This window comes from Megalops cyprinoides, chromosome 22 (genome assembly GCF_013368585.1).
Source record: "Megalops cyprinoides isolate fMegCyp1 chromosome 22, fMegCyp1.pri, whole genome shotgun sequence".
NCBI lineage: Eukaryota > Metazoa > Chordata > Actinopteri > Elopiformes > Megalopidae > Megalops > Megalops cyprinoides.
Window position 1 is genome coordinate 18,735,773 of NC_050604.1, and position 21,209 is coordinate 18,756,981.

Consider the following 21,209-nt stretch of genomic DNA (forward strand, 5'->3'; position numbering starts at 1 on the left):
TTCTGTTACAGGATAAGGGATCTCAGTTTGGCATGAGGGGCGGACGGAGGGGTTTACATGGCGAAACAAAGCCCCACTGAAACTCAAACCAGAAAAAGCCAAGCTGGGGCCGAACTCAGGTCCAAGAGAGGAGCATGTGCAGCGTTCTTGGCTTACGCTGACAGGATGAGCAGGGGAAAGATCTTACAGTTTCTCTGTGATGCCTCCACAGTCTACCGACCGGTGCAGAACCAGCAAATTCTGGTGCCCATGCTGGCATAGACTGGTGAGAAGATACTACAGCCAGGATGGAATATAGCATAACCAAGCATACAGCATGTAGTATCTGTGGTGATAAATGGTGTCTAAAGCTGCAGTCAGCGATGAAACATGTGTCCTGGCCTGGCTTTCTGACTCTGCAGCCTGGGCATGCACTGGGGGACAGCCTTCATCCAGACCACAGGAGCCTGGACTGGGACTCAGGTAAAAAGGAGACATAGAGTGATGGAGTGAAAAGGGGAGCGGCAGAGAGGGAGAGAGAGAGAGAGAGAGAGAGAGAGAGAGAGAGAGAGAGAGGCCCAGAGAACAAACCCAACAACGGTGCCAGAAAAAAAACAGAACAGAAAGCCCTCTCTTATTCCTCCTCTAAGCCCATGACTTCCCAACCCAAACAATAAAAAAAAAACCCTTAACTCCATTTTATCCCTTTTCTGAAAATAATATACGGTCCTCTGATGCCAAGAATAACACTCCGTAAATAAACAGATTGGGCTGGACGGACGGCCTAATTGGTGAGCGTGACAGAAGAAAAAAATATGAAGTGAAAAACGCAAGAAGAGGGAGGTGTTGGTGTTGCCAGGGAGACGGGCAGGCCTTCCAAACGCAACCGCTCCAGGTAACCGGGCCAAAGAGGGTTCAAACAAGCCAGCCCACTCCGCAGCCTCCCTCAGCGGAAGGAACAACAGTCAGACATCCTTTAAAAACACACACGACTCTGGAGAAGCACCGCAGCACAGGGTGTGTGAGGCACGTCCTGTTTCAGCTGCATAGCAGGTTTGCTTCCAGAGCTACAGTGCCTGGACCTCACTGCACTCGTCCGGTCACTGCCTGCTCTGAACATGACCATGACCGATGCTCTCATTATACCGCATGACACGTCAAACATCCTTTGTGACCTCTTTGAGAGGCTGGGAACGAGTGACACGCTGAAACGGGCCCGTGTTATTCCCTCAGAATGATGTCACTTCGATGTAACGCAGGGCCCATGCGAAGCGCATGAAAGCCGTGGCGTCAATCATCTCCGTGGCAGCGGAGCGCCAGTCCGGCGCGGTGGCGCGGGGAGACAATGAGGCCCGGGAACGGAGCGGCGCGGCGTGCTAACGCCGGCCTCCGAGCGGAGCGGAGCGCGGGAGGGGGAGGAGGACAGTGGCCGTTTTGTTCCTGCCCGCCCTGCTGAGAGGGCAGGTTTGTCTAACATCCAGCTGACCCCAGCAAAAAACGGACAGGGGGGAGTCACTGTGCTGTGAGTCATGCCACAAACAAGCACACGGGCACCGCAACGCAAGGGCACACACAAACATACACACGCACACACATACACATACACACACACACACACACACACACACACACACACACACATACACACACACACACACACACACACACACACACACACGCACACACACACACACACGCACACACACACACACACGCACACACATACACACACACACACATACACGGACATGCGCACACACACACATACACATGCACGCGCACAGACACACATATACACGTGCACGCGCACATACACACACACACACACATACACGTGCACGCGCACATACACACACACACACACGCAGGCTAACAGGAATACACACACATAGACATGCACATGCACACAAGCAAACACATTCATGCACATAAGCAGATATGCACACACACACACACAGAACACACAAATTCCCGCATGCACGCACACAAACAAAGAAAAACAACACCACACACAGAAGACAGAAGAATGTGCACAAACCAAGGGATAAACCAATCAGCAAACACATACACATGAACACACACAGTTTCTACATGTACATAGCAGGCACCAAGGTAGCAATGCATGCCAGAGCCACATCACACAGCAACTCACAGCCTAGCAGACGCACTCCCAAAACAAGACAGAAAACACTTAAACACAGCATGCATGGTACACTTATCCCTGTATCCTGAGGACACCTCTACATAAAATGTGGATAAAGGATACCGGTGTAGTGCACCCTGGAGCCACCAGGATTGAATCTCAGATGGAACAAACCTGCTACTCCCATTCAGCACAGTACCTGACGTTAACTGCTTCAATAAAATACATCCAGCCGTATGATTGGCTACTGTAAAGAATGTAAGCTATGTAAGTCACCCGAGATGACAGTGCATGCTACGCAAAGCAATTAAATAACATAAAGCAAAAAAACACTGTATTGATTCCTTTCTGGCTTGTTATTACACTCTGAATGGCACTACTTTGTTTGGATGGGAGCCCCGGAGGCCAAGCCATATAGGATGGAATCGAGCCCGCAGTCCCAAGCACAGAGCCACATTTTGGGGAACAGAGTAGGACAGAGCAGTCACGCAGAGAAGCACCCTCATCCAAAGCCTTGGCAGGAAAAACCGCAGAGCACCCTCAAAGCGGCCCCTTCAGAATCCGCACCGGGAGGCCAAGTCAAACACTCCCCCAAGTCGGACACGGTGAAAAAAAACAGCACTCAGCGTCGCCTAAGGGTCCGCGCCGCGCGAAGACCGCGGCCACCACTGCTGCATTCCTACAATGCTGCCATTTTGCCACGGCAATTCTCCCGGAATGCCGCATTCGTACGAAACAATACAGGAAGTGGGCGGTGCCCGTTTTTATTACGGCGGCGAAGATAACAGTGGGCCCGTTCGTGTCCTGCCGTAACCAAAGAGAGCCCCTCTGAGAGAGCCGACTTCAGGGAGCTGCACCGCGGACACCACGTGACACTCAGGTGTTATTTTCTCGCCTGCCAGAGCGATTATGTGGTATACGCACGTAATTATAATTACAGGACCTGCTTCACTGTCTTACGTAACCGTAGGCGTTGAGTTACGACTTGACTCAGAGCCTCCTGTCTCTTTCAACTTGCTACATATGGATCCTTGAGTGGTTTCACTTCACTACTTTAAGTGCCACCTGTGTTTTTCCTCATACATCTCCCTCTCTGGTCTGCTGACAAATCTGGCATCAAGCCCACAGACATTCCACTGAGGCCTTTAAACACTGCAGCCGACATCCCCCCAAAGACCTCCACGTCTGAGAAGTAATAACAATATTCAGAAATATTATGAAATGGAAAAAGGACTAAATATTAAATGTCACCTCAGCCTCAGAAAAAGGTGGGAGTAGTCTTTGAATTGCAGAAGATAATATGGTATTTCATTGTCATAAAAAGTTAATAAAAAAATGAAAGATTGAAATATGGGCCTGTAATCACGTTTCACTTATTAAAGACCAGACGAGCGCAACTGGCTATAAATTTTGCAACATGGTCAGATAAGTGCATATGGGAGGGGGGGGGGGTCCACTGCCAAGGAAAACATCCTTCGAAAACACATTAATAGAGGCCTGTCCCTCAGTCCTCCTCCTCTCTCTCTCTCTCTCTCCCCATTTTACATAACTCCAGTTCAGTCTGAACATCCTGCATGCTGCTGTGCAGGAATCAGCAGAGCAGAGATCAGCATTTTAAAAATTTTAAACATTTTACAAACATGAGGCTTTCAACTGTGTTTGGTTGTCTACTGTTTCACTGCACTACACCCCCACACACACACCCCACCAACTCCTTCACTGATCTCCAAATCTCACTCCAATCTTCACACAGGCTCGTTATTGTCGCATTCATATTCAGCAGCACAGTAAATGATAAGTGAGTGATAGTGATAGTGACAGTCTTATGATAAAGTAGTGATAAATGTTTCAGGGACCTGAGCCCAAGCTTTAACTCAGTTCTGGCTGACTTGACAACAGAAACCATTTACTGGTAGCTATTAGCAGAGTATATGGTCTCCAGTGAAACGATTAAGCTTCTAAATTAAGGTCCAATGGAAAGAAAGCAATCCAGCTGCTTCCTGTTTGATACAGAATTTTTGTCAAGGTGATTTATTTGAAACCCCTCCAGCAGGTTCTGCTAACTACAGCCAGCATGCCTACGCCTCACCTCGTTTCAATTAAGAACGTGCACTTCAAATGATTTGATATTCAAATATTCTATGGCTCCCACAAAAGAATATTCAAATAATCAAAGCCTTCTTATCCCCCCCAAGCACAGTATGACACTGAGATCCTTGTTATTTAAATAACGACTCACTGCAAATGCATGTTCATTCCTGCACTCCTCTTGGCAGGGAAATTAATAATATCAAAAAAATTAGTGAACTATGCAGTGCTCTAAGGCTTTGTTCTCAGTATTAAGGAAGAAGAATAAAACTGGCTTTCTTCACTTCTCGTTCATTAATAAGCATTTGAATACCATTCCCCTGTTGTCTGATTACAAGAAACAGAGAGGTCCCAACTCCCTAGTAAAATCTGCAATGAACAGTTGGATTAACGCTTCAAGCACAGCTGGACTGGGAACACAGGCTACAATAAGGCGTCCTCTGTCCAACCCCTGCGGCGAAGCTTGAACGGGAGTCAACCTCCCCACCCGTGGGGGCTCGCCGTCGCCCCCCGGTGGTGGATGCAGGTGTGCCGCGACCGGAGGAGGGAGGGGAAACAGCTGAGGAATGGTGAGGGATCTTAGCAGCCGCCTTCCTCTGGGGGGGGGATGGAGAACCTGACTGCAGGCCTGGTGAGGATTTCCCAACGGCAGACCCGGGAAGCTTCCGCTGTGAGGTCGAGCGTGTCAGATAAACGATGGAGCTGGATGAGAAGAGGAGTCTGGGGGGGGGGGGGGGGGGGGGACGCTTGAAGCCCCTCGCAGAGAGGAGGGGGGAAAGTCCCAGAACGCAAACTGAGACATGAGAAAAAGAGACGGACCTCTTGATCCTCTCTAATTCCTTTGATATCAGATATTTAATGCGCTCAAACAAACAGCTGGAAGCACTCTTTAAGGCAACCTTTATTATTCAATCTGAAATTTGACTTGGCAGGAACAACTGAAAGATATCTGGGCCAATTAGTCTTTGAAATCTATTTGCTCTGTTGGGCTGAGAACTGCAAGTTGCACTTGAAAAACAAATGTTCCCACTCCAAACAAATTCAAATTCATTCAGCTGTCAAAAATGATAAAAGAGGTATCAATGATTGATCAACAAAAGCTGGGAAGATGAAGGTCACTGATGTAATATATACCCACACTGAATGAAGCCAATGCCCTGCAACTGCACCACACAAAAATGCAGCAGTCAGCTCAGTGAGGGTCCGAAAGGGAGAGGTTTTTTTTTTATCAGGCGTCTGATTCGAGCTGCAACTTCAAGCTCTCCATTACATTATTGTCATTTAGCAGATGCTCTCATCCAGAGCGACTTACACAGGTCACAGTTTTTACAACTGGATATTTACTGAGGCCGTTCTGGGTTAAGTACATTGCCCAAGGGTACAGCAGCAGTGCCCCTGCAGGGAATCGAACCAGCAGCCTCTCAGTTATGAGCCCTGCTCCTTACCATTATGCTACACTGCCATCCCTCTAATATAAACATCAGCCATAATACAACATAATATTCAGGGACAAACAATCAGCTTTGCCCGAGTACCAGGTCCTGGAGAGGGTCATGGGCATCAGCACGCTGGGCTCTGTCACACTGTGACCATCCAAACCACACAGCATCAGAGCTGAGTCTGCGGTCTAAGGCCTGGGCCTGCCCACTAACGCAGCTGGAGTCAGCCAATCACAGTGCAGGGCGCAGGCCAGGTAGACAGCTGAAAGAGATCCTCATTTGCTTTCTGGTCAGGCAAAAGGAAGACACACCAAAAGTGGGTAGGACCCTAGGGAGATTCCTGTTCTCTCAGGTGATTATCAGGACCCATGCTTGTCTACACATTCAGAGAGAGGAGGTCAGGACAAAGAATACCCTACAACATATTCTGTATAGAAATAAAGAGGAAAACCCCTGTGAATGACACAGTGCGTGAGTTTTTAGTCAAGTGCAAAATAAGAACTGGGGGCCGAGAGAGGGAGGGAGGGAGAGGGAGAGGGAGAGAAAGAGAGAGAGAGAGAGACAGACAGAGAGAGAGACAGACAGAGAGAAGCAGAGAGAGTAAATAAGTGGGTGAGAGAGGGATGGGGGAGAGAGAGAGAGACAGACAGAGGGAGTGAATGAGTAGGTGAGAGAGAGAGAGAGACAGACAGACAGACAGAGACAGAGGGAGTGAATGAGTAGGTGAGAGAGAGAGAGAGACAGACAGACAGACAGAGACAGAGGGAGTGAATGAGTGGGTGAGAGACAGAGAGAAAGGGAGATGGAGAGTGTCTGAGTGGGCTGCTGCAGCTGGACTGTGCCGAGATCTCTCTGAACTCACCAGCCCAGCGATGGGGGTAGGAAGCCTGTTGATCTTCTTCACCAGTCCTGGTTTAATGGAGCTCAGCAGCCTGTGGAGAGAGCAAAAATGCTGCTTAACCCCCGACTCCCTGGAGACAGACTCAGCACAGCACTATCAGCCACATCAGCACCGACACTCAGCCTTCCTGGCTGTTTTTCAATGGGCCGGATCCTAAGTAAACACACTTATGATGGGTATGTTATCCCAATGACAGAAATAAAAGACTGCAAATATCTAAAACAGAAAAACTGCACATCTATCCAGCCTTCCAGGGATGAGGAACACGATGAAAACCACAAACTGGGGCATGTGTTTTATATCCTAGAAACCTGTCCATCTTTGTGAAGTTGCCAGCAGTTGATAAACGAGACATTTTCCACTGCAGACCTGCAAAACTGTTCCAGAGGAAAAGCAGCACAACAGGGTAAGTATTCCCATTGCAGCGCTTTGGTTCATTTCAGTGCTGTCACTTGGTTTTACGTCTGATACTTGAGAAACAGCAGGGGGTTGAGTGAGGCTTGCTGGACAGAGATACTTCCTGTGCAAGGACCTGTGGAGGTTTCACCACGGGGGAAAGAGAGGAACCAGGCAGACAGGCACCACACACACACGCACCACACACACACACACACACACACACACAGACACACACACACACACACACACACTCACACTCACGCATACACACACACACACACACACACACACACACACACACACACACACACACACACACACACACACAAATGCACAGAATCACTCAGACACATACACAAATACACAGAATCTCATACACACACAGACACATACACATACACATACACACACACACACACACACACACACACAAATGCACAGAATCACTCAGACACATACACAAATACACAGAATCTCATACACACACACACACAAGTACAAGCAATGCAGTCAGTCAAGACTGCAAAAACGTTAATGCAGAACATATATCATGATAAGCATGACAGAGGAAACAGGAAGAGGAACTCCCTCTCTTATAGGTCAGTGGCAGTACTGTGAATTTGTTTGGACCTCACTCAGCCTTGAGCTGCTGTTATATGATAAGAATCCCACAATCTCTCCCTGTCAATCCCTCTCTCTCCTCTCTCTGTCTCCCCTTCTCTCCTCTTCCTCTCCTTTATCTTGTTCTCTCTGTATCCCCTTCTCTTTCCTCCTCTCCATCCTCTCCATCTCCCACATCTTTCTCCTTCTGCCCCCCCCCCCCCCCCCCCCATCTTCCTCTCTCTTTCCCCCTCTCTTTCCTCCCCTCTCCCTCATTTTGCTCTCTCTGTGAAAGGTACTCAGCTGCAACCTCTCCTGCTGAAAGGTCTTTAGCACCCTGTCAGCCTGCAGTTTATAACAGAGATAGACAGCCACCCAGGACACACCTGACTCCTCACAGCTGTACTACCTCAGAATATGTACTACAGCAAACTGACTTTCAGCCAATAGTGTTTCCCAGGAGTTTGCTGGAAAGAGATGGTTATTTTTTTTTGTTTGTACAGTTGTTGACTCCAGGATTTATGTGTTTTTTTTGTTTTGATTTGCTTTGTTTTACTCACTCACACACAACAAAGGCACACTCATACTCACAGACCACGGTTTTACAGGAGGTATAAAACACACGTGGACAACTAAAATAATCATCACAACTTGTGTTGATGCTTCAAAATATGATCATACTTTAATACACTAAACACACAAACCATACAGACCACACACACCATGGTGCATGCACGCACAAACACACACACACACACACACACACACACACACACACACACACACACAGATAGATCAAATCAGGACCTGAGACGATGGGCATTCCACCGTCCTTGAAGGAACACTTATAGGGAACAGGCCACTTTTGTGCTCCAAGGCCAAAGGGCTCTCTGGCTTCCTGCTAGCAGCGCCACTAAATCAACTGCCAAGCCGAGGTCAGCGGTGACTTGCAGGAAACCACCGGCCCCGGAGAACGGCGCTGCCACCCCGCCTTAAGGAGGCTGTTTTTCTGTTTGTCTCTGCTCGGAGATGTTTTTCTGGAGCTCTCTATCCTAATGGCTAACAGATGGGAAGGCCCCGGCTTCTTTCCGCGGCCGGACCCTTCCTGGCCCGTAGAAAATTCGGTTTGGGAGAAGGAACGAAAGCCACAGGCGAGGAAACAAATGCAAATTGACCTTGTAATAATACAATGAGGCCAGAACTGAGGCTCCCCAAAATACAGTCAATCAGTGCTAATGGGCATTCCTTTTTAAAAAGATGAAACAATCAGGCCATTCTCCATCAGTCTTGGGGATTCTTCTGTAGTTTATATAATTTACCACAGAATGTCTACAGACAATTAAGCCTTCCCTTTGTGGCTAATGGAATCACATTCAGATTGGCTTTCGTTCCTGGGCTGGGACAGGGGGTCTCAGATCTGGAAGAGGATGAGTTACATACTCACAAACATATGATGACCGAGAGAATAAAGACACATTGTTAGGGAGCGATGGTGCAAGCCAGGAAGCTGCATTCCTGGGATTATACATTTGTTTCATGTACAAATTGTCGTGACTCAGTGCTGGAGTGAAGTGGTTAGGGAGGCAGACTCTAACGAGACGCCTGCAGGTTTGAGTCATGGGTGAGGCACAGCTGCTGTTGTCTTGAATGTGAGCCCTAACCTAGATGAACATCCATCCACCGATGGATATGGCATGTCAAATCTAAGCTATGCAAATTGCCTTAGACAGACAGAGAAGTCATATTAATGCGGAGCGGGAGATAGAGGAACTGACTCCTGAGGGTTGAGGAACAGACACCTGAGAGGTGTGAACAGTGAACCTCCAGGGGGGACGCTGCTTGCAGAACTGTCAGCTCAAACGCTCAGGTGCCACCGCAGCTCTATAAAAAGGTAAGAGAACGAGCGTGTGGAGGTCCAAGCGTTACGTGACGGATCTGATAAGACGAAACATGGATGCCAGCGAACCAGACATGCCGTGACTGCACGCTCCCGTTCTGCCACATCCCGTTCCCACGTCAGAGGAAAAGCAGTCCTCCCACTCACTCGCACAGCAGAATCCCGTTCTCCAGACCGCCGCGGAAGTCCTTGTCACCAAAGCGTCGGCCCGTGACCGCCTGCAATTCAAACAGAAAAGAGGGGCTTTTACCGTTTCATCATATTACAAACTGAACTGTGATGTATTTCATTATAAACATTATAAATCATTATAAATCAATCATAAACCGCCATTTCACTACTGAACTGTATGGCATGCAAGAAGAGGCCGAAAGAACAAATCAAGTATGAGTGGAGCGAGACTCAAATTAAAGTGAGAGCACAGTACAATTCAGACCAGGAGCTGTCTTTGATGAAGCATTCGCTCGCAGTTCACCTCTCGGTGCCAGTGTTAACTTTTGACCCAAGTCAGTTCAATCTTGCACATCCACGGAGCGCATGTGGGGCACCTCCACTTCAGTCTGTGCGATCAGTCTGAAGTGTCTGTGCGTGTTTGTGTTTGATTGCTCTGAAAATGGAGCCAGGGTATCAGTGTGCAGTGCATGACTTTCTGAGGCGAGGCAGTGAAAGCCAGCGAATACTGATGGAAAACATCACCAGCGATGGGGAGAGAGAATCCACAGCAGGGGGAGAGTTGATGTTTGAAAAATTACCAACAGCCTACGCAGAATTTCAGAATGCATTTCAAAGGGGAGGGAAAAAAACCAAGCCGAGTCTAAAGGGGGTAGTATTTCCCATCCGGCGCCCCCCTGTTAACAGCATTCCATAAACAGGTTTGACATGAAGGCTTGACTTCAGTCCCTGGGAATTGGTTCCTGGGGGAACTAATTGAATGTGACACCAGGCTTGATCTGCCCGTTTTTTTTTTTTGACTCGCAGCTCAAGAAAGCTTCCTGGTTCCACGGGTGGTCTGTTTTTGATCAGCCACCAGCGCTGCCCACGTGGCCCCCTGCCCTGTGTGTGGAAACTGTTCAATCACATTCATCCGAGGAGATTTACTCCATTTCTTCTGCTGCTCTCCGCTCACTCGTTTCTCCAAGAACGATAAGACGCTGCTTTGATCTGCGCGCTTTTCTTTTCATTCCCCCTGGCAGGCGCGATTGAAATTCCCGCATTTAAGGAATTACAAGCCGAACTTCAAGACTGCCCATGTAGCTGACCTGCAGCGAGGTCCAGAGAAGATTTTAGGGTTAGGGACTCAGAGGAACGGGCAACTCTGAGAGGTTCGACAGCATTCCCTCCCTGATAGGACAAATTCCAGACTCCAGTCACACACACTCAAGACTGCATTAAACTACTCTGTCCATTGCCATATAGTGCAGTAGCAAAATCATTCACATCTGTTTCCAATCCAGCCACACTTTATTAAGAAGCTCTGTTTATACTATCAGAACACATTTATTAAATATGCCACTATTTATTACGTATGCCTTTGACGAGGACTCATACTCAGAGTGAGCAGATAAAATAGGTAATAAGCTTCACTTTATATTTTATACCACTGACTTTACCACTGACTGTTTAAATTTAATTTAATGTAAATATCAACATTAGAAGCTGACACATTCAAAACAACCGATGTGAACACGTGAGAAGTTCTACTGCGACATCAGTTTCCAACTGGCAGTTTATTGCCCTTTTACAAGCGGCTCATGCTCTTCTTTGCTAAATATGAAAAATGTTACATTAATAGGTATTAATGTACTGTATGTGCCAGTGGTTATCTAACAGCATAACCAGGCTCTTCAATTAAAGTGTGATCTTTGATCCTAATCATTAATATTGTGTGTGGCTTGCTCCCTTTCCAGTTCTTTTTAACATCAGTCTTCATGTGAAAAACACAGTACTGTACATGCATATTCACACGGTGAACCGTCTACATTACATGACATTACATTACGTCATTTAGCAGATGCTCTTACCCAGAGCGACTTCCAAATCAGTGCATCACTATGCTAAGAGTAGTTATTGAGAAGTACTACAAGAGGTCAGTAAGATACTGAGTTAAGTGCTAAACTAGTGTAAAGTGTTTTTTTTTTAATAGAAAATGGGGATAGACAGGATAACCTGCTGCTGTACCCTTGTCTACATACATCTGATATGGCAGGTAACACTAACATTGTCAGCCCCCTTCTCAGAGTGGTGACACTGATGCACGGCCCATTGAAAGCGGAGTGGTCTCTACAGAGGACAACCTTCGGGGGGCCTCCTCGTGTAACGGACACCACTCACTGTACACCTGACCTCTCGGGTAAACTGCTCCAACATAGCCGTGCAGGAAAATTACCCCTAAGAGAGAAAAAAGGCAGACCGGGGGCTGATGGACTTATCTCCGCTGGGAAAGCAAAACATCCCTTGAAAGTTAGGATTTCAGGTTTGTGCTGGCAGCCGAAACAATCGTCGGATTAAATTCCCCCGAATGTCCCGAACCCTATTGTTTGCACAGCTGCGAAAGTGCAGAGCGTTACAGTGTGATGCCTGGCTGGCTGGTGTTGACTCAGTTTTAAAGTTATTACTTCTTGGAATAGAGGCGAAAATGGAATGGCTATGTCTCACCTTATGAGCCAGCGTGCTGCTTAGACAGGGGATTGTAAAGTCTGATGATGTCATTGTGTGCACAGTGCAGGAGAGACACATGGCGGACACTCACTCTTTGACCTTTGCTGCTGGTGTGTGGCGTTCTGGGAACTGTAGTGTTATGACCTTTGGGTTGTCAGTTCAAATTCCAGGTGAGACCCTACACTCAGAGAGTGGGAGCCCAACAGAGCCCGAATGGGTGGAGCCATCATGTGCTATCGGTGATTCTCTGACTTCAACCAATCACAGTGTTGCGATTCATTCAGTACAGTCAGTGATTTGCAGCAGATGGTCCCTCCACCCATTGTGAGGTTTATGAGACCTCACTCTTTCAGGTAATCATGAATGACATGCAGACTCTATGAATCCAGTAAAAGGAACATTCTGATGTCTGAAGTGCACAGATGTGCATGTTCCCACTGAAAGTGTATGTCTCAAAACTCTGATGATCTCATCTCTGGTGTGCACACAAGGTTTAGGCATTAACTGACAGTTCAGTTGATGAATACTTTATCTGGGTATGGATGAGATTTTGAGATTTCATTTTACTTTCACCATATGGCTGCTCTTGTCTCTGCCAGGACATTGGGTTTGGCAAACAGCACTGGGTTTGGCTGTCAGCATTGGCTTTGGCATTCACAATGGGTGGTCCAGTGTCTTCATTCTTTCTGGCCTTGAGATCTCAAAGTCTCCGCGTCTGTGAATTTCCCTGGCTTTTATTTTCCCCTGTATCCACCCAAGGTGCCTTGTAAAGAGCTTAAAAAAACCACCAGCAAGACATTCCTTCAGAATGCACATACGTCTCAATAACAAGAAACCCTCTCTCCTCAGTAAATCATACTGAGCAGCGGGCAGGCAGAAAAGAAACATCTCTATACAGATAGAGCTTGCACATCGAGAGATAAAAGGAAAGGCTAGATGCTGCTGGTGAAACACTACCGCACTCCTCTTTCTCAGGCTTCATTTGGGCCTCTTTCACTTGATCACTTCACTGCCTGTGTCCCTGCAGCCTGCAGGAGAAGCTCCTCTCTCAGTTTCCTATGCTGAGGGCACAGATGGCTTATTACCTGCATTCCAATGCATTCTTTCATGTGTTCTTTCCTTCCTCGTCTTTCTCCCACTTTGTGACAGAACCATGAGATACTCCTTCTTTCTTTTATCCTTCTAACTCACAGAAAACGTGTTACATATCTCATCTGCATACATAATATAGCGTCCTTTTGAATTATTTGTGTGCAGCTTGTCACCACAAAGTCGGTAAGCCCATGCGGAGGTAGACCTGTGAGAGCAGGAAGCAGAGGCTTCTGATGTGTGTGGCAGTTTTCCATACAATATACATTGGATAGGCCAGCATAATTCATAATTATGGGTTATTTCTGCCAACAAAAACTGACAAAGGACTAGTCGATCCAGCTGCTCCTAACCTCAACTATCATGTGAACAAATCTTAAACTGATTCAGGATCAGTGTATGAGGGAAGTGAATCTAATGCATGCTTCCTTGAAGCTGCCACTGGCCCTTCTCAGGACATGGCTCAGTGGCTGCACATCTATCGATATGGAGTCGGGGGGCATCAATGGCCTAGATTCAACAAGCACAAGTCATTATGAGCAACCCTCATGCAGCCAGCCACTGACTGACCCAGGGTGCTGGAGGAAGGAACAGACTAAGGGCTGATGGGTAACTCAGTTACTTATTTATAATACTCTGTGCACCCAGGACCAGAAAACCAGTGCCAACTATACAACTGAGCAGATTATTAAACCCTTGTGTAGATGACTGAACAAATTAAATATACCACCACACAGACCACAATCAATCAAGACCATGTTGTTAGGATTCTTGGCAGCACAGAATTTCCAGGGAAACCGTTCTTCCAGACCAAAATGAAAAATAAATATAGTTCTGTTGGCTTAATTAGACGTACTTTCCCCATGTTTTAATAAGCCTGCCAAAGAGCCATATTAGACAGTCTTTAACGAGGGCCTTGCTTCGCGATGCTCGAGAAAATAGCAAATAAGCATTAACAGCTGAGGATCGCAGCGTGGGGGAGCCCGGTGTGGACACACAAAATGGCCGTTTGCTGGACTCCAGCGTGGCGAGATTGATTAGATCAGTATGGAGGTGGTAATCAGTCACGCTCACACTCTCTGCACTTGGCAGGTCCTCTGTCCTCAAACATTAGCGCCTCGCTTGAGCTGTCCAGGACGTCGGGAGCGGCGTTCCCGAGACAATCGTTACCATGACCACAAGGCCCTGGTGAGGCTCGACCTTGCACCTGAGCGCAATCATCTCTCCGGTTCAGCTTTTATTTTTCTCCTGTTCTGCTGTTTACAAGAGCAAGATACCTCTTATAGCAGCTTCTCCCTGTAAATGTATCAAAAAATGTGCCTGACAATGATGATTCACCTAATGTACATAACTGCAGCTCGAAACTAATTTGGTTTTCTAGACAAAAGTCTGAGAATGAACCCCAAGGAAAGTGCTTAGCTGGCCGTGCCAGCAGCTAATATACAAGACTGATGTATGAATGCTGCTTAATACAGCCACCCAAACATTTTCCCTAGGTTATATTTGAACACAGAGCCAACTGAAACTCCTCTTGACTGAAGGGCTCTAACAAATATGTATTTTTTTGATGATGATGATGATGATGATGATGATGATTTTAAGGATCACAAAGCACCTCACACTGAAAGGGGGTGTCTCACCTCACCCACCTGGGTTATACACAATAGTCTCAGTGCCACAGTATTCAGCACAGTTCAGCTGAGGTGGTCAGACGGATGGATTTCTTTAGCCAATTAAACTGGAGTATTATTAGTTTGCCACAGTGAAAGACCCTGATTAGGAATTTGACAGGGGTATCAGGGAAAACCAAAGTCTTTGCAATAAGCACCATGAAAACTTTAATGACCACAGTGAGACAGGACCTTGGTTTAACACATTAGAAAAAAAGCTGCCACTTAGTATGAATAATAATAACTGACTTTTACATAACTGCCATTTACAATATATCAAATCTGCAATACGTAATGTGACATAATACCCTGCTTATGTTCTGTCTGTTGTTACGGTCACAGTTACAGCAGTAAGGTTGTTACAGGTTCCAGGGGCATGAGAGGGCCTCATGCCCCTGGAACCACAGAACATTGTGGGATAGCTGGCTTACTCTACAGTACAGTGACCACAGTGGACAGGTTAGCCAGGCTGGGTTGTCAGGGCAGGGGACAGCAGGCAGCCATTCACCCACAAAGTTGTAACGGACTCTGTGGAGCCATGCCATTCGTGCAACAACAGAATCTTTTTCCCTGGGGCCTTCAGAAGGACCAAAAGGGCATCCAGGTAGGGGCCCGAGAACAGTTTCATTGTGTTGTTAAACTCTGGCATCTGGTCACACTTGAATGGCCGTATCCTGGAGAGGGCATGCCTGGCCTGCATAATGAAGCTAAGCTCTCCCATTGGGGCTGGAGTGAAGCGCATACACGCAGGGGAGTGTGTACAGAGTCTGGAGATTTCTCTCTACAAAGCAGAACACAGAAGAGGGGCGGCAGTGTAGTGCAGCGGTAAGGAGCAGGACTCATAAGGAGCAGGACTCAAAACCTCGTAAGCTTGTTGGTTCAATTCCCTGCTCCGGTGCTGCTGTTGTACCCTTGGGCAAGGTACTTAACCCACAACTGCCTCAGTAAATATCCAGCTCTATAAATGGAGAACATATAAAAAAAAAAAATTATAACCAATGTAAGTCCGTCTGGATAAGAGCGTCTGCTAAATGCCAATAATGTAATGTAATGTAAGAGACCCCCAAGGAAGTGCCAGCCAATAGAGCCCATTGCTCGCATGAGTGGTCCAATCGTCACGTAGGACCCCCTCATAATGTCCACCACTGCCGTTAGTGAGCCCTCTGTCCACATCAGTTCTGTCTTTGAACTTTGCTCCTCACAACCAAACAGAAGGGGGTCACCCGAGGTGACTGGCTCAGATTCCGGAACTCTGGGTCCTTTGTCATGTCCGCGGAATTTGGCCCAGTCCTTGTCGGCTTTGAAGCTGCATTGTTTTCCCAGGCAACAATAAAGGGGTAACATCCCTTCCCAAGGGGCACTCCATGACATAACAGGGACTATTCCCATGCATCCGCATCCAAACTCTACACCTCTGCTTTCTCGATTTTCACACGGTAAGACTTCATCTACACCCAACCACTCAAACGATTACACAAAAGCAAAGCTTTAGCTTCTCAACCCAAAGCATACCAGAAATAAATCTAAACAGAGTGTGGAAATACCTGCACGAGCAGCTTTCATTCATACCTGCTTTGATGATATTATTAGAATACTGGGACTATTACTAGTGAATGCGCATGTGGCCACCCTGTGACACTTAATTATTGGTCCACTGCATTTACTTTAAAAAAAACAATAACAGCTATTGAAAAAATAATAGTTATGACTCAATGTTCAAACTGGGAATAATCAACCAACACTAATACTTAACAATTAGTGTGTGCCCTCTGTCCTGATTTAAGCAAACAATCACTCAACTGTACAGTACCAACAGAATCACACCTTCACTATTGAATGAAGTTACAGTCATTCATTCACCCGTTCATTCATTCATTTTCATTTCATTCTTACGGCAGGTGTGTAGTGAGAGGCAGGAAGCAGATGTCAAACATGAGCACAACTTTTCCCAGCATGCTCAGCAGGTCATCAGCATAGGCACAGGCCCGGCCGAGTGATGCATTCTGATGGAAGAAACACGATGATTCCCTATTCCTCTCTAATGTTTATCCAAGAACTCAGCTTCCAAGCCAGCCCTCTGTATATTATGCTAAGCTTTTATTTCCAGCTGTGAAAGTGGTTAAGGAAACACTGCCTTAGTCTCGATCTCGAGATCTAATCTCAACATGAAATTTACGGTAAAATGAAATGGATGGTATTGTGTTGCACTTGAAGTTTGTAGGTCTGTATCCCTTGGGGAGCACTGCTCTGGTACTCTCAAACAAGGCAATTAGCCCAGACTGCCTCACTAACCACCTGAATGAATGGATAATATGTTATATTACATTACATTATTGGCATTTAGCAGATGCTTTTCTCCAGAGCAACCTACATAGATTATAATTTTACATGTTATCCATTTATACAGCTGGATATTTACTGAGGCAATTGTGGATTAAGTACCTTGCCCAAGGGTACGGCAGCAGTGCCGGAGCAGGGAATCGAACCAGAAACCTTTCAGTTACCCTGTTCCTTATCACTACGCTACACTGCCGCCCACAATATGTACAGTAAAATCTGTGTAATCCTTCATCTCATGAGTATTCACTACTAGACTAGATGCCATTCATGCATAATTTTCAGCACTTGGTCACTGATCAGTAACAATCACTGTTCACCAGAAATGGCCTTACTAATAAAATACACCAGACAAAACCGGGCCGTATTAATGAGTGGTGTTACAGTGTGTCAGTATTATGTTGATAGCTGACTTCCTCCTGCACTCAAAAAAAGACTTTTTTTAAAATAAACTAAGAATCCTGGCCCTGGGAGACCGAGCCAGTATTTAATTTCAATGAGATTCTCGGCATTCTATCCCTTGAGGAGAGGCCGTAAACCACGCTGGGTTCAGCGCGGGACTCGGGCCGAGGGTGCTCTTACCGGCCGTGCTGCAGCGGTGATTAAGGGAAGAACAGAAGTAAACATCTCCATCAAACGTACGTGTGAGCAAACGTAACAGGCCCTGTGCATTATTACATTACACTACATTACATTGTTGGCATTTCGCAGATGCTCTTATCCAGAGCGACTTACACAGGTTACAGATATTTACAATGTTATCCATTTATACAGCTGGATATTTACTGAGGCAATTGCGGGTTAAGTACCTTGCCCGAGGGTACGGCAGCGGTGTCCCGGCGGGGATCGAACCGGCAACCTTGCGGTTACGAGTCCTGCTCCTTAACCACTATGCTACACTGCCGCCCTTAGCAGCCTCTGCGTCCTGAAACTGACTCACAGAGGAGAAGCAGCGTACTGCTATACAGGCTATAGAGGCAATGCAGCACTATGCTAAAGCGGCTTCCATCACTGGTGCAGCCTGATCCAGCTCCGTTTGTGTTCAGATCACAGTGACACTCGCATGAGACAATAGTGTACACTACAGTGCACACTCCACACACTACACACTGCTCAGTACGCACCCCACAGTGTGCCCACCACATGCTCTACACACTCCACACACTACACACTGCACTAAAGGCCAATCACAATTAATCTATCCCCCACCACCTCATCCATCCCTCTGAACAGTTTTACTTATAAAATATTAATTAAACACTACATCCATTCCCATCCAGTAACACTGCAAAGAGTCACAGAGTCAAGCCAAGTCAAGTCTTCAAAAATCTTGAGCCTGCATTCTGGGACAACAATAAATACTAATTTGATAAGAAAAAAAGAGGTCGTTTTTTTTTTATTCAAGGATGGCCAAAATGGAAAAATAAAATGGATGAAGCCTAAAATATCAGTCTGCTACAGCTGCAAATCAATGTTTCACAACCAAATCCCGACAGTCAGGCCCAGAAGAAAGAAAACCAGAGCCGTGTTCCCTGCATGACCTCCAGCCTGTACTAACCCGGTGGAGGTGAGTAGCCTCCAGTTGGCCAGCGGTAGCGACCATGTGGGCCTGCCAGGATGCCAGGCCAGCGCCTCTGATTTAAGGTTCGAGGGTTCATGTGGTGGGGACAGATAACCACAAACATGGTGTTCAAGGTTCTGTCTGTTCCTCTCGACAAATGTCTTCTTTTTCATTTGCTTGTTTATCTCTACTAAGTAAATATTGTTTCAACATTAAGCAGAAACACATTTTTCGAATACTTGCACCCATGCCACAGAATTGGAGAAATAAGCCATTTAAGCCAAGTAAAGCTCCAGTGATAATTTCCATCTTAGAAGTGAACATTTCCCTTTCAAACACAACCTTGACTGAGAACAGAGAACAAAGTCAAAACACTAAAAATATCTCATCAGTAAACTCCCCAAATGTGAGTTTTTCTGCACATCAGAGTAGAAGCCAATTCACTGTCAGTTTGTCCAAAGGCCAGCTGCCTTTCTGCTGAAATTTTTAGACAAATTAGATCTCAGTTATGCTTTTAAATTGTGATTTAAAAGGCAGACAAAATGCCACAGAGGCCAGCCCCAACTAAATCATAACAAAAAACTTCACAATGAAGATGTGCTGAACTCTTATGTAAGACAGAAAAACAACTTTGCCTGGGATCTAGAATCCATCATTTCTCTCTGTTGCTACATATAATTTCTCCTAGAAAAAAAAATGTTTTTTACTGAAGAACTGGAAGCAGACATATTGTCTGGGTGACTTGGTGATTGGTTCAGGCTATTTCTCCATGTGTGTTGTGTCACATTCCAGAACCACACATATGTACATCATAGTACTGAATTCACAAGCTCTTATAAGCTGCCATTGAAACAGTCCACTGAAAACAATCAGTACTGTGATAAATATCTGCTTGCCGTTGGCAAACGTGGGTTAAGTTTGACATCTGTTAATCATGGCCCTATAAAACAAAATAATTAATTACAGGCCGCAGACGTTCTTGTGCTGTTGATGTCCAACATCTGTACTGTGCACCCACAGCAGCAAAGACACACAATCACGTATTAACACACAACGCAGGCAAACTGACGGTTTGAGTTACCTAACCGCGTATTGCATAATCAGGACCGCCTCTGAAATGCAGCTCCGTTAAGGAGCGTATCCACTTTTACACCGTTAGTCCTTAATCTGGATAATTCGCTTTGGCCGGGTACTTAGAGGCTAATCCTTTTCACTTACGCTTTGCCAACTTACTGTGGCTGCTCTGTCAGTGTGTGACTCAACCTCTGTGCCTGGGGCAGCGTGATCTACTGACCGGAACACCTTCATTATCTCTAGCCCACTGTACACTGTACATACAGTATATACACCGACAACATTATTGTTCTCAGCCTTCTCCTAGGCAAATTACTGTACAGAGCTTCAGAGGACACCACTGCAAAATACAACTTTGAATCACAAGCACAGACATGACCACCTGGATAAGACACTGCCTAAATATCCTAAACATAATTATTTTTGTTTCCTCTGGACTAATGGTCAGCTCATTGGGCAACGGCTGCTGCGCAGCCAATGGTGCAGATGACTGAGAATCTGGGAAACCCGCCCCCGAGTCTCAAACACACTCAACATATAAAACGTGCGGGTCCAGACATTACAGCATCCGGCGTGGCCTTCCTCTCGGAGACACAGAAGAGCATCAGCACTCCCGTATCCGTAATGTCTGTTTCCATGAGCGAAGCGGGCGGCTCGTTTCGACAGATTTATTGAGCCGATGTTCCCGTCTCAACTCTGGTTTTGCGCTGAGTGCAGTTCAGCCAGAGGGAAGAGGGAAGAGGGAAGAGGGGAGCACCCATCCAAAGCCTACATTATTCATCGTTTCACCACGCACCACTGCTCCACTCCAGCTGACCGGGAGGCCGAGGCTGTGGATTCGGGCCGAGCGGCACTTAACAGCGTGCCGTGTTGGTTCAGTAACTGTACCACCTTAATGGTCTGCGGGCCCATTTCGATGTGAGTTAAGAGACTGGGACCTTCTTCCAATATTCATGCAAGTACCAGCAACTCTGGCCTTGTAAAAAAAAGCTACTTTCTGAGTTACGACTGAAAAAGAAGAGCCCCAATTAAAATGATTTTTTAAGATACAAAAAACAAGAGGATGTGCTGAAAAGTCACTAAACAGTACAGACCATCCTTTCCTTTTCATTATTAATTATTATTATGACAGACAAGGAGCAGTCAGGCAAAGGCAACAAGTAATTCCCCCTGGAGCCCGATGGCAGAAGCCTAATGACCTCAGTTCTGTGCTTTAGAACAGAGAGGAAAGAGTCCTTAAATGGTTCAGTGGCTATGCAGCACACCTCAGTATGCAAAGAGCATCTACAGAAAACAAAGCCAGATATGTGGACTGTCACGTGTTTTTCCAGATGTTTTCTTGGACATATCACACAAGAGCTGCCCGGTAAAGCG

At 46.4% G+C, this 21,209-nt stretch overlaps 1 protein-coding gene across 7 annotated transcripts in view; it reads right to left on the bottom strand.

Moving 5' to 3' along the window:
• Window positions 1-21,209, bottom strand: part of LOC118769441 (LIM and calponin homology domains-containing protein 1-like) — a 102,838-nt gene that overhangs the window by 46,776 nt on the left and 34,853 nt on the right. For all 7 annotated transcript variants that reach the window (XM_036516540.1, XM_036516542.1, XM_036516539.1 and 4 more), the window contains exons 2-3: window positions 9,594-9,664; window positions 6,512-6,581 (exon numbers count right to left, since the gene is read on the bottom strand). In XM_036516540.1, coding sequence (XP_036372433.1) covers window positions 6,512-6,581; window positions 9,594-9,664 — 141 coding nt within the window. The remainder of the gene's footprint in view (window positions 1-6,511; window positions 6,582-9,593; window positions 9,665-21,209) is intronic.